The sequence below is a fragment of the Trichophyton benhamiae genome, assembly GCF_000151125.1.
Source record: "Trichophyton benhamiae CBS 112371 chromosome Unknown contig01145.0, whole genome shotgun sequence".
Taxonomy (NCBI): Eukaryota; Fungi; Ascomycota; class Eurotiomycetes; order Onygenales; family Arthrodermataceae; genus Trichophyton; species Trichophyton benhamiae.
In genome coordinates this window covers 91,149-105,351 of record NW_003315111.1, presented here as the reverse complement: position 1 = coordinate 105,351, position 14,203 = coordinate 91,149, and the positions used below count along the sequence as shown (strand labels likewise).

General features: G+C 50.5%; 3 protein-coding genes across 3 annotated transcripts; 1 reads left to right on the top strand and 2 right to left on the bottom strand.

Moving 5' to 3' along the window:
- Window positions 1–6,555: 6,555 nt before the first annotated feature.
- On the bottom strand, window positions 6,556–6,792 carry ARB_05403 (uncharacterized protein; the record flags this gene model as incomplete). The annotated part of the gene is made up of 1 exon (XM_003015960.1): window positions 6,556–6,792. One exon carries the CDS (start codon window positions 6,790–6,792, stop codon window positions 6,556–6,558), a length of 237 nt encoding a protein of 78 aa, XP_003016006.1.
- Window positions 6,793–10,791: 3,999 nt separating this feature from the next.
- On the top strand, window positions 10,792–12,473 carry ARB_05402 (uncharacterized protein; the record flags this gene model as incomplete). Its single annotated transcript, XM_003015959.1, has 5 exons — window positions 10,792–11,103; window positions 11,221–11,540; window positions 11,564–11,763; window positions 11,942–12,150; window positions 12,252–12,473. The coding sequence occupies 5 exons, from the start codon at window positions 10,792–10,794 to the stop codon at window positions 12,471–12,473; spliced, it is 1,263 nt and encodes a 420-aa protein (XP_003016005.1).
- A 392-nt stretch (window positions 12,474–12,865) lies between these two features.
- On the bottom strand, window positions 12,866–13,500 carry ARB_05401 (uncharacterized protein; the record flags this gene model as incomplete). The annotated part of the gene is made up of 2 exons (XM_003015958.1): window positions 12,866–13,095; window positions 13,254–13,500. The coding sequence occupies 2 exons, from the start codon at window positions 13,498–13,500 to the stop codon at window positions 12,866–12,868; spliced, it is 477 nt and encodes a 158-aa protein (XP_003016004.1).
- Window positions 13,501–14,203: the final 703 nt, after the last annotated feature.

Genomic DNA, 14,203 nt, shown 5'->3' with positions numbered 1-14,203 from the left:
TGATCAAATGACTTTTGCCTTTTACTATCTGCTCCTGTCTTTCGCCTCCTATACGGCTCTCGTCTCGTCTTGTCCCGTCTCGTCTCGTCTCTCCTTGCCTGATGTGTGTTTGCTCTACACGTCGTCTACCTGTCTGCCCCTGCCTGCCGACATGTCTACCACGCCAGCCGTCTGCCGACCAGACTTGATCGACCTTTGACTTGATCTCCAGCATCGGCATCTAGTTCTTATCCCGCAGCAGCAGCGTTGTGATATCACTCACATCAGCAGAAGCAAAAAAAAAGGGGGAGGGGATGCGAATCCCTCCCTCCCTCTCTCTCTCTCTCCCCCTGTTTGTGTATGTGTATGTGCGTATATGATCAGCGGACTCTCCCTAACCACGGTACGTGCACTGCGCTCTACCAAACGGACGAATCTCTGCCGAACGATCTCAAAAGTACCTAACTTATGTACATCATAACTTACCACCATCTATCCAGCCAGCCAGCCAGATAGCCAGCCAGATAGATTAGCAGGCGAGGGCGCAAAGCAGCAACATTTTATGCTTTGGACGAGCGCTACCTTTGCCCCTTTTTGAGGCTCCGTGCGAAAGCTACAGCCAGTCATCGACATCCAACACTCTAACTATCTATCATTCTATTTACCCATTCTTGGGTCCTTATTTTCAGTTCGTCGATTAACCGATCACGCTAAAACACGTACGTACTTCACCTGCCTACATACCAGCCTGCCTGCCTACCTTACCTAGACCGGCGTGATCAATGATGGTGCTGGAGCTGGTGATGCCGTGTTCTGTGCCGGGCCATGGCTCTGGAGCTGGATCTCTGGTCCCTCACCCTCCAGACTGAGATCAAATGAGATCGGCCTGCGTTTTATGGTTTGGGTTTGGGGATCGGGGTATTAATTTGCTCTGTTTTTTTTTTTTTTTTTCCGCATCTGTTCAGAAGGCTGGCTGGCCGGCTGGCTGGCTGGCTTGGGTGGATGGGTGTACAGATGTCGATATAGGACGCACGTAGTTGTACTATCTGCTTCCAAGTTCGTTCCTCCAGCAAGCAGGACAAGCATCGATGCCAGCCGGAGAGAGCACTTGTTGAACTAGTTAGTTATCTGGAGGGAGGCACTCTCACATGCAGTAGTGGCTGATCTGGGTATCTATCAGGTGGTGGCACGGCTCGCACCGCCCAATGCCTGCGCCACAGGTCACTAGACACTCGAAGGACTATAGGGGCAGATCCGTTACTCCCTCTCCTCTCTTGGCTGCTGGCTGGTTTGATAGACGCGAGCACTGATTTGCGGATGGCTGTGTGGGGAGGCAAGCAGCTAAGGGGAGATCGGGGATCGAGAGTGCATCATGCAGCCTGCCTGCAGGACCAAGTGCCTCGGATGCTGTGTTCCCTTTCCCTGTTTAAAGATGCAGTCGACATAGCAACTCATTATTCAACACATTCTGCAGACCTCTTGTCTTTCTACTAGTTTCGCTGGTGGGTGGCTACTCGTAGGGGAGAGGGGGGTGTTGGATACGTCAGGTACGCTATTGCTTATGATGAGATGCCATACGCTGCATAACTACTGCATATACATTTGAGACGGGCTTCCCGAGAGCCGGAGAGACATGTCATGCCCACTGTGCGTGGGGGCTCCAAGGGAGAGGGCAGATAGCCGGCAGCAAACGGGGGAATAGGAAAAGCAGAAACGAGCTCGAGCCTGAGTCGACGCATGGGAGTGGTCAAATCCATCTTTTTTTTTCTGACATTGGATAGCTTTTGATAGTGGTCAGTTGGGCCCTGCATGGAGAACCCCTGAGTCAGGTAAATGCCCTCTATAGTTATGCCTGGTGGGACAGACAGACAGGCATGAGATACCACAGCAGCATCAACAAGAGCATCAACAAGAGCAACAACAAGAGAGACGGTCTGTCCATGCCGAAAGCCTAGATTGGGCTTCTGCTGTTTCTTTTGCGTGCTTCTTTTTCTACGTGTTCCCTCATTATTGTTTCTTTCCGTCCGCCGGCTTCAAACTCTCGCGCCTTGTTTTAACGTCAAAAAACAACCTTCCGGGAAGGATATCCAGAGAGTGTCTCTAGGGTAGACAGAGGGAAAAAAAAGAAGAAAAGCAGTTAATACTGCACGCTATCTCTCTCTATCTCTCTCTATCTCTTATTTTATTTTATTTTTTCTTCTTTCTTGGATGCTCCATACTCGTCCTCCCAGGTTCCAGGTATCCGTGTAGAGCGTTGGAACCATATCCCAAAATTTAGGTACCGGCGACGGGAATGGTGCTTTGATGGCAGCGACAGAGCCAGGTCCCTGGACACAGCTCCCAATAGCATATCTGTTTCCCCGCAGAAAAGGCTTCCTTTTCCTTTTTTTTTGCTGCGTTTTCGATTCTTCCCATTGTTGAAACCCCCAATATTCCCTGCTCCATCTCCCCCCAAATACCGGGAGGGTGGGCCTTATCCGCTCGTCTTGCAGCTCTCCCGGGAAGCGAGCAGATGAAATTGCAATTCAATCGGACTTGGGTCAGGGAATTTAGTCAGTAGTTGATGGGGTATGAGGAACACTCCAGTCCTCGACCGATACGAAAATGGCAGCAGGGAAAAGAAGATGAGAAAGTGCAAAAAAGTAAGACAAGAAGAAAAGGAGAGTTTATCCGCTGAATCTGTTAACCTTCTTCTGCTTCTTTTTTTGGGCTCCATAATATAGTTCTATCGATCGCGGAGTCTGTACGGAGGAGTATCTGTGAGGTATCCTGCTCGTGCGGGCCAGGTGCAACCTCTACCCGACCAATACCCTTAATTCTCAGGGGGCTGAACAGATATCCCTATTCGTTTCTTGGTTGTGGCGAGGGAGGTGAAGGCTGATTCTAACTGGCTGGGACGATCAACCGAGCATGCGAAATATCCTCCGCCTCTGCCACAAGTCTTGCTTTCTTTTCCCCCCTTCTTTGCTCTCTCACTCTCTCACTCTGCCCCTAAACTCCTCTCGTTAAGGCCAAACGGGGGAGGGAAAGGGAGATCAGGGTCCTGAAGAAAGGCTGCTCGAGCAACTAGACCAGCCACACCTACCCCCACAACAACCTGGAGACGGAGAACTGTGCTTAGGGCATGGACATGGACATGCACACGGCTAAGCCAGACCCACCACGGGAGAAAAAGGAACGAGCTAAGGAAGCTTTTGTGGGGGGTTTGAGGAGGGAAGGATTGGAGAAGGTATCTTTTTTGCGGAGGGAGTGCATACGAGTTATCTCACGGTAGAGAGACAGCCAGATAGGTAAGCAGATAAGGCAGAAGGCGGAGAGAGAGAGAGAGAGACCAGCGATGCAACTGAAAAAAAAGAAAAGGCAGCTTTGATCGAAAAGTTTGGTTTGGTCTGTGGGTGGTACATCTCTTTTCTCATTGCTTTTTGCTTTAGTTATGATCATTGTTGCGGATGTTGCTTTTTTCTCCTTATTTTCAGTTTCCCAACCTGATGCCCTACCGTTTTAGGTAAATTGTCCCCCTTTGCTCTCAGACTGGTGAACAATGCTCGCTCACTAGCTTGATAATACCGCCTGTCGATGAAAAGGCAGTGAGTGCTGACTAGAGGAGTGTCTCGCAAGAATGGAGCAAAGTGCTCCATCTCCCAGTCTGATTTCAACATGCGGACGAAGCTCGAGAAGATCTAGGCCGGGGACGGCACTTGACTGGCTTCTCTGCCGTCCTTGCATTCCCTTGTGTCTGCCATCTCTGTTTCTGTATGCATGTCCCCCCCATGAGACACATAGCCCAGACGAGCTACAGAGGAGGGTATCGCAGACTGTAGGGAGTAAAGTTTGTGTGTACTGCGTGTGTGTTATTTCTCTCCTTTCTATCCTCGGCCTGGGCGGCAGGTGGACCGCATGTGCCTTCTCCCTATGACCCCAGGATTCGCAGCAACAAAGTCTAGAATCGAGAAGTTAATAATAGATGGAGGAAAAGCCACGTCCATGAACACCCACACGGTACGGCGGGAAGGTCACTGTTGTTCTGTCCTCTGTTCTCCGCCCACGTACATAACCCATCCACAATACCTAAATCGATGGCTGGCCCATGGGCGGTAGATCTGTGGAGGAGGAGCCACCATCAGCAAACAATTCCTCACTTTTCTTCTTCCTCTGCTTTCTTTTGCTCTCCCTCTGTCTCCATGGCTCCAGCTAGAGGGAGATCATCCGTCGCCCAGGTGGGATCCTGGAGGGAGGTCTTGAGCCCGCAGGGCAGCGTAGATAACCAGATAGACTGAGCCACAGGCTGTCTAACGAACTAGTAGCTTCATAGAGCTCCCTGCTAGTTACCTGTCTGTCCTCCCCCGCGCCCCGCCTCCCCTATCTCGACGGACAACCTTTTGATCCGATCGGCCCTGGTAGACAAAACACCCGATCGGTGTGTGTAGGTAAAGAGTCAGGCAGCAGATCCTGGCCCACAAAACACGACTTCATGTGTGGCCCGGACCACGGCAAGAAGAAGTGGCTCAGTTAGCAATGCGGCTGGAGCTATGGCCTGCAATCTGGATAAAGCAGAAAAGCAAACTCCACGGCATGAGCTGGCTTGTTTGAAGTTGAACTTCCGCTTTGGACGAGCTATAGCTTCTGCGCGGCTATATCTGATACGCCCTTATGGAGTTGGTGTTTACCAAGCCGTTGATATAGTTATAACACAAGTAGTTTAAGCTCAACACCAGAAGAAATAAGTTCCTCAGAGGCCCTTCTAAGGGAGAGAGGGTCAAATTGTCTTCCCAGTCATGTCTTTCATTCTTCTTTACCGGATATCAAGAGTTGAAGTGCCTCTTTCAGAGAGCAGGTGGACAGGAGAGAATGGAGACGACAAGAAAGGCTTTGGAATCAATCTTCATCCGTCGAAGAGATCGAAACGAAACAATCGCTTTAGGAACCTCGATTGTTTCGCCACCTCTTCGGAGATGCCCGCCCTCGGATAATTTTGTTTTTGTTTTTTTTTCTTCTTCTTATTCTTTGCTTTCTTTTTCGCTGCCGCTGCTCTGTTGGCTAGTCGGTTGGGCCTTGAAGTTGATAACTCCTCAGGCTAACTAATGGCTTGTCAATCGGAAATCGGAGTGGAAGCGGAGGCAGAAGCCTTGGGCTGTTTAGCCATCCGCCATCCAGCAGCGTGGAAAGTGTAAAAAAGAGAGTGAGGGTGAGAGTGAGAGTGAGAGAATGCGAGAGAGCAAAAGAAGAAAAGAAAGAAAAATGCGAATATCGCAGTTATCGAGGAGGAAGTTTTAAATCGGACTCGGTGAGCTTTGCTGCATCGCCAAATGGCCATGAAGGGACTGGTGGTCTTTTGGCTCCAACTTGCCTTGCCTTGCCTTGCCAAATTGATGCCTTGCCATTTCGCTTCCTCGCAGGACGAAGAGGGAAAAAAGAAAATGGGCACCGATTTGATAATAATAGTGAGAGATATAGGCAAGGCAGGGCTTGAGGTTCTCTGGATCTACAGATCTGTAGCATGGAGCTACCTCTTGCCCAGAGCGAGTCGTGGCTCGGCTGGAGGTACCACTCGGTTATTCTCCAGCTTCGCCGGGATGTAACTGCGTATCCGAAGACCGTTATCGAGGTTTGTTTCTATGGAGTATCCGGATATACTTAGCTGTGGTTATACGGGACAAGAAGAGAGGTGGCCTGAGATGTTTATACCTAAGTTATTCCCAGCCCTGACAATAATAGATATCTTAACCTCCCTTAGTGACTTTTTTCAAAACTTGGGATGCGTCGCTCATGAAACAAACCTATAGCATGTCAGTTAATAGCTAGCAAGTTAGTCGATTCAATGCACATGTCAGAATCGAGGGCGTCGTGCATCGTGCGGTGTGTTTTGTTTTTTGTTTTTCGTTTTTTTTATTTTTTTTTTATTTTTATTTTTTTTTTTTCTTCTGCTTCCGTCGTTTCTTTTCCTCTATTATTATACCCGTCGACACTTTTAATCTCCCTTACTTGCAACAACGTCCCGGACAGAAGGCGAGAAGGGAGAAGTAAGATGAAGATCCAGACGACCGAGCGGGATGACAATATTAACATACTGCTTGCTGGACGGTCTCGAACTCGACAAAAGTCAAGGGCCAGGGAGGCAGATGGGGGAGTTGTTCTCGGCCCATCTGCCAACGGACAGCACACGGCTCAGGAGACGGCCTGGTTGCGGTCAAAGCGAGAGGCAGTGACTGGCTGACTTGCATGGAACTACCATAACTAGCTAGTTAGCTGCCTGTCGATATAGTAAGAAAAGAATTTAAGTGACAGGGGGGAGGCTCGTGTTAGGCCTCGCAGATAAGTCGTTAAAGGGATAGGGGTTGGAGAAGGATGTACAGCATACCTAGTCTCTGGTACTCCCAACCACGGGTTCAGATGTAGTTGACACATGTAAAATATGTAGCTCTCCGCAAAGTAATCGAGTGCCAAAGAGGTATCTTAATCTGCGGTCTGCAAGCTTGGGATTAAGCTCGTAGCTCGTCCGCCGGCAGTCTAAGTAAATTGAGACCAGCCAGAGTAACCATCACCCCGTATCTCGCCTTCTCGCCTTCTATGGCTGGCTCACTCTCTGACTTGCTTCTCTCTGCTTCTGTCTCTTGTCTCGAATCCAATTATGTTGTGTAAGGAATTAATGTAAGGGTTCAGTTGAGATTGCAACTTTCTTCCTCCCATCGAACATACAGTACTTGCGTGTCTTCCTCTTTTCTTTTGCTTCCTTTTCTTCCCTCTCTCACTGTCCATTTGTTCTAATTCCTTTTTCCGCATTTCTTCTTCTTCTTTTTTACCCTCTTCTTTCATTTTCTGCTTTTCTTTTTCCTCAGATTGATTTTCAGGGTCCAGGAGCGATTTAGAATATGCTTAGCAGCCATGCGAAATCCATCCCAAAGAAGCAAGCTGTGCCAGACCGCAGGTTGGGCCCCGGTATGGCGGCGATTCTCGGCTTCCAAGGAGTAATAGGAGTGAGAAAGCAGAATAGACGGCAGGCCATAGTTTTGTGGTGGCTCTTCTTTTCTTTTCTCCGTCCTTCCCGCAATACATGGCAGGCTAGTTAGGTGAGTAACTCCTCCGTGAGTAAGTATGGAGTTATGTATGTATGCCACTAGCTCCCCCGCAAAGAGATGCGAGGAAGATCGACAGTTATATCCACCGGGGGTTGAAGAAGGGAGACGCAGCAAGAAGCAGCAGAAAGGAAGAGAGAAGTAAGAGTAGAAAGGGAAGATCCTTCTCCGGTCCTGGTCTCTCCCTCGTTGCTTTTTGGGCTTCCCGCGGTACACTGCATGTCTTGACCCTCCTTAGCCTTTTTTTTTTTTTGCTAGCTACGGGAACAGCACTCGAGCCACTCTCTTGTCTGTGGGCAGCTGGTGGCAGTGCGGTTCGATATCGATGTCGACGAACTATGAGGTTATCGTGGATCCCTGGCCGGAGTTCACGGAGTTCAATTGGACTGTTGCAGGAGCACAACAAGAAGAAAAGGAAGAGGAAGAAGAAGAGGTGTCGAAGGCCCCAGACGGCCGATTCCGATCGATCTGCCACGGATATGCGTATTATAGCTGGAGCCGTTAGTTAGCATAACTAAGCCCCCCCCCTTGTGGACTCCGGATTATATGCAGCATATTAGATAACACTGGCCAGCGTCAGCGCAGCTATAGCAGACCTGTATACATCCGTACTTAGGGCAGCTATAGCGTCCGGAATATAGATGAAGGGGGACAAGGGCCGCCGTAGAGAATAGAGTAATGAAATCCGGAGCATGGGCTTCAGCGCTCTCCACGGGCTCGCATGACATGACCTATCTCGAACATTCATGCGCCGCGGCGAAGAACCGTGGGAAGAAGAGGCATGCCAGGACACGTAGACGTCGACAGGTCCGTGGGGAGCTCGCATCTGTCTCCGTGCATCAGAATCGGCATCAGCATCAGCATCAGAATCAGCATCATCGTCATCATCGTCATCCCGCAACGAACGTCCTGGAGTTATGCTCTGGCCATGACGAAATAATGGGAACCACAACCAGAGTTAGCAGTTAGCTCGCAGGACGACGTCTTAACTTAACTGCTAGTCGTGAGTTAGATGGATAGTTAGACTACACGGGAGAGAGATGTGAAACCCACCGCGAACTCTCTGGCAGCCAGTTGCTAAAAGGTCGGGCGACCCCCAACCTGCGTGCTCCCCCATCCCCCACCTCCTCTGCCGGTCGTATTGGCCCTCGAAGCCCATCGAGGTGGAGCTGGCGTTTCTCTCCCGCACGCTCGCTGCAACCTGACGTCATGGCGGGCGCCCGTCTCCGTCGCTCACTGGCTGGCCGGGGGGTTTATGCTCGCCGGACTGACTGGAGGGGGGGGTGGACAGTGGACAGTGGACAGCGGACAGGGGACAGGGGGACTGGGGACGCCGGACTGGACTGGCTGGCCCAGATGTACTTACGCTTTTTGCACCCAACTCTGGCGCTGCCCTCTGCTGGCTTCGATATGATTTCACACTGACTTCACACTGACTTACATAACCGTCGGTCGGGGCAAGGAACAGGGACGCCAGGACAAGGGGGCCGGGGGCCGGGGGGGGGGGGAGTTCTTCAGGGGTCAGGGATCAGGGATGCGCAGATAGGCTTTAGGGCTCTCGCCTGCCAGGCCTGCGAGTGGTGCGCCTGTCCAGAGGGCTGAGGAAGTGACATAATAGCACCCGGCAACTAAACCTCCTCGAGTCGAGGTCGAGTCTCTGGCTACCTAGCTGATGCACGATCGGGAATAGAAGACAAAAAGGGTTCGGGATGGCGAAAAAGGAGGATGGGACCCCCGGGTGTTCCACAGGCGTCTTGGGCTGCAAGAAATCTCCATGATGCCGAAGAGTGATGACGCTGCTGAAACGACGGTGCTACTGGCCCTGACGCACGTAGGATAGTTAGCCGGCTGCATGTAAATATGCGTGTGCATGAGGGAGTGCATGAGTGACCGAGTGCGGGTGTTGCTTCTATATGTTGGGGTTTGGTTATAAGAGGCCCGGGGAACGATATCAGATCGCGATGCATGCATGTAACTGGTAGATATATATATATATAAACCATATACACGCTTGGCTGCCATCTAGACGCTGTTACTTCGTTATTACACTGCGAGTCAGTTATACTGTAGTTGGTCGGAGTCGATGTCAATAATGGCGATCGAGTCTGCTTCGGCTATTCTCCTGTCTCGGCAATTGTCCCCCGGGCGTCAGCTAGCCATGAGTATATCCCGACAGAGTCTGGGTCTGTCTGTCTGCAAATCTCTGTCTGCAATTATAGTTATCTGCCTGTCACCCTGGTTACATACTTAGTTTATCAAGCAGATCGTGTTGACATGGCACACGTGTAATGTATGACTACACCTGGGGAGATAAAAGGGCCTGCGATAAGAGGGTACAGCTCTCCCCCCTTTTATCCTCTGCATGTATGTACATATATGTGTATGTATATAAGGGGTTGCATCTACAGTCTGCTGTTGATCCCAATTGAACATGGAGAGAAGTCTCGTCCTGGTTCTTCACCACGCCCGACTATCGACATGGATAAGGTCTCGACATGGATCTCCCCGTCTGCCTGTCTGTCTGTCTGTCCGTCTTCTGCGCCTCCTCGTACCCCCCCATCCCTACCTTGAGAACCGTGCAAAGTCAAACCACAACCGCATATCAGTAATTAAATTTAGTAAAAAAAAAAAAAAAAAAAGGACAGCATCCAATCCTTACCCGCAGATACTCCGTACATCGAGGCAATTCACCCAACCAACGACTGTAGCTCTCCTGCCTGGCCTTATCTGCGTCTACGAAGTTTCTAGCGGCGCATTAGTTAGTTACTTGTCGCAAGGGAAAAGTAAAAAAGAAAAAAAAAAAAAAAAATAAGGAGACAAACGAGGCAGCGAGGGGAATGTTTTCCCTTCCTCGGCAGCGCATATGCTGACAGCCCTGGGTCCCTCTTATTTACAGTATTCTGTCCGTCGACTGTGCTCTCGGTACTTCTCGCTCGCTGCTGTCCCGGAGATATTGCCAACCGATCTGAGATTCAGTTTGGCGCACGGTTAGCAAGCTGTGCAGAAGTCAACCTGCAGGTAAGTTGAGCAGAGGCCCAGCACAGCACAGCACGGGAACTTTGCACAGGGGCGGGCGGTTTGACTGATTGACTGATAGACTGATAGACTGATTGATTGATCGATCGCTCGATCCCGCCGGTTAACTGATAACCAGTTAAGGAGGGCGCCTCCTGATAGACGGGGTGACAGAGTTACAAACGCCCGGTAGTCCAAGCAGTTTAGTTATATGATATGAATGCTAATTCATCCCGTGCACAGGGAGTGGTGACGTCGACCATTCGTTGTGGAAGCCTCCTCTTGTCAACGATCGATCGACGCCACAAGAGTGTGTTTTGGGCGACAGTTATTTATTCATCAATCATATATCACCGTCCGTCCACTGGCATCATTGCTCTGCACTGCAGAAGAAAGGGAGGGAGGGTGTGCGTGTGCGTGCGAGTCTGTTTCTTACTAGGGGGACCCAGGCAAAGGAAAAGGGGGGTGGTAGGGGGTGGTAGGGGGTGGTTTGATAGCGTGGCGAAAGCTGCGAAGCGTAAGTGTAGGGCAGAGTGGACACAGAAATGGTCAACCTCCGACCGTTGGGGCTTTATTATCATAGCTTCGTCCCTCTTATAAGGCAGGGATGAGATGCCGACGGTCGTATTCTGATAGCCCTACTCGACTGCCAGGCTGCTTGAAACAGACGAGGTGTTGCATCACTCGGTGTATGCTCGTGGGCGGCGCGGCGTTGCGGCCGCGGATGGAGGCCGCGAAAGGGAGCGAGAGCCCACGGCGGTCTCGGTCTCGATGGCTCTGCCTCAAGGGCGGCTGCTCCGTACCCCGTATCGTATCCATGCATTCCACGCCCAAGCAGAGAGCACGGAGCCAGACTCCAAAAGCTAGAGCTGCAGACCAGAAACGAGTCCAGCGGACGGGTGCTGGGAAAAGAAGCGCATCTGAGATATACACTGAGATCAGGGAGCTCGATGGCGTCAAGGGACCCCCACAGATAGTTATGTCCCCATCGACGCTATGGGCTCTCGCTGCGTCTACTTGTCATATATATTACGGAGTACGGAGTATTCGTTCATTCATTCATTCATTATTCATCAATTCATCCATTCACTGACCAGAAGCCCAGTCCGGGGCCGTCAAAAAGGCCAAAAAAGGGGATGATGTATCAAACTAGCATCGACTCCCAATTATCAACGCCAATATCAACCCAACAGCAGTATCAGAAGCATCAGAAGCATCAGAAGCAACAGACGCAGACCAAAGGCCGTGGCTCGCCTGGCCCTACGAGGCCTGTGGCGGCGCATCTCCACATCTTGGGCTTCCTTTTTATCCTTTTTTCCTTCTTTTTTGCTTCTTTCCTTCGTTTCTTTTTTGGCTTTTCTCTTCTCCCTTTCTGCTCCAAATCTCCACCCTTAACTATAAGTTGCTAAGTATCGAAAATATATGTGGCGTGTGTGGCAGTGCGAGGGCTATGGGTATCCGCCTCAGCCAGTTGTATGGACGGAGTAGACGAGCAGGCCGAGGGAGCAACGGAGAAAGAGGAGCCTGCTGGGCCCTTCGCCGGGGAGATTCTTTGGCTCCGAGGCAGAGCCAGACGACGCAGACGAGCCCTTCGGAAACATGGTACGAGAGGGGCTGCAGTACGGAGAACAAGGGCGCTCTGGAGAAGCAGGAGAGCAAATTGTGGCGAACCAGACGCTGAGGGCGAAATTTGATTGTAAGCCGTGAATCATTCGTCATTTCAACTAGTCTGATGGGACGGACGAGCGCATCGCGGAGGGTCTGTAACAATGTAGAAGCGAGCGAGAGACATGGAGAGCCGACCTTAGTTAACGCAGTTTGACCGTAAGAGATAAAAGTAATAAAACAACAACAACAATTATTATTATTAACAGTAACAATAACAAGATGGTTAAACTATGGGAAGAACCATTCGAGAACACTTTACAGTGTGCGATGCTTGTACCACCCCGTCTTCCCAGGAGCAGGAGCAGGAGCCAGCCATATTATTATCCTCCGCCTGGGAAGAATAGAAATGGAAAACCCCAGTTTCTCGGCCCTTTTTACTCCTGAACTCTCTCTTTTTCTTTTGTGTCTGTCTCCCGTAGGTTAACTAACTTGCGAGCTACTCCAGAGGAAGGTAACTGGGACTGGGAAGGTTATCGAAACGAACGGCCCCCCCGTAGAGCAGCATAGTTGTAGTAGATTGGCTCGTTCGACGCCTACGATGAAGCAGCAGCAGCAGCAGCAGCAGTGCAAGTAGTACCTGGTACAACACCTCTGATGTACCTCCCTACTCCTCCTCCTCCTCCTCCTCCTCCTCCTCTGCCTCCTCCTGCTTCCCCCCGTTTTACCCTGTCTCTCCTCTCCTCTTCTCTCGACCCCCGCCATAGTCGCCCTTTATATACCAGGAACCAGGGTCTGTAATAAAAGTCAACTGCCGACCAATCCCGTCAGGCCCCTTTGCTGTCCTCTCTCGTGGTTGTTCATCGTAGACGCAGGCCTACCAAATCAACTGACTTGCGCAAGGTGTGGTTCTGCAACAACGGACTCTGCGCGATAGTGCAAAGACTAGCTAGTTAACTAGCTACCAACTTGATAGACCGTCCCCTACCAAAAAAAAAAATTCACCGACCACCACCACCACAACCACCACAACCACCACAACCACAACCACCCACTGGCTGCTACGTAACCAACTACCACAACCGCCGAGGCGATGAACATGAACAAACACCGAAAAGTCCCCCAAGTACCTTTTGAGCGGCGAAAAAAGGGCCATCGAGCCAAGCTTCTCTGCCTCCGTCTGGATCGGCCAATCACCCCCGAACCCAACCTGCCCTCCCCCGGTCTGGAATGATGGAATATAGCATCATGGGTGGCTTGCTCCTCGGATCGTCTCTCTCGCACAGGAAGGAAAAAGGAACATCACGGCCTGGTGGATGCTCAGTCTTCGAAAGCATAATCCCATCCATCTCCCTCTCTCTCTCCGTTGCTTTTTCCTCGCTCATGCAACCTTGCTTTTCCTTCCCTTGGTCTTCTGGCTTTTCTTTTTTGCAAAACACCCTCCATAAAAAGCAAATCAGAGTTGCAAAAAGAATAAAAAGAAAAAAGAGGACAAGAAGAGATCGAAGGGGGAGAAGGAGAAGCGCAGCAGGAGATTATTAGTTGGTGTCTAGATGGACTGCGTGAAAGAAACGAACAAACCGGCCAGACCAGACGACGAGACGAGACGAGAGACGGAGAGAGGGAGTGAGTAGTGACACGCTTGCCCACAGAGAGAGAGAGACAGAGAGACAGAGACAGAGAGAGAGGGAGAGAGAGGACGGAGCTCCGTGAAAATGACATAGCTGTGGCCCCACCGGTTGCCTTTCTTTTCTTCTTCTGCTTCTTCTTTTCTTTTCTTTTCTTCGTTTCTTTTCTTTTCCCGCTCTGCTGCTGCTGCTATCGTCATTATAGTTAATTTCGGACTCGCTGAGAACTGTTGTTCTTCTTGTTGATTGATATTTATTCGGACTCTCCTCCTGCTGCTTGCCGGGCCTGCATCTCATTCCCTCCCAATCAACCCCACGGGCACCGGGCCAGACGATACCATCCCTGACCAGGATCCTGCAAAGAAGACATACTATATTAGATACCGTCCGGGAAGCGGTTCCTTACAAATATATCTTTAATCGTCTTTTCGTCTCTTTTTTTCTTTGGTTTATTTTTATATTTTTATTTTAAGCTCTTTTTCTCTTCCTCCTTCTTCCTTACTTCCCCCCCTACCTTTCTAGCTTTTCTACGTCTTTCGTTTCTCTCCTCTCTCTCCCTTAAGAGAAACTGATCGTCACCAGCTTCGACAGGGAAAAGAGTAAAACGGCCTGTGTGTGTTTCTGTGTCTTGTGTCTGTGTGTGTGCATGCGAGCAGAGAAAAAGGACGGAGTAACAAGCTGTTGTCGTTTGATAAAAACTACTACAAAACCGGCTGCTTCGGTTGGATTTGTACCTGTGAGCCAACAATTCAAACCAACCCCTGGCTCGCCCTCATCCCCCCCTCCCTTACCAGAACATACAGCATCTCCTCCCGCTGCTGCTGCTGCTTCATCAACCATCTCGACCTCTCGACCCTCTCTGCGTCTCCATCGTCTCTCTTCTATCTAGAGCTAGACCCTCTT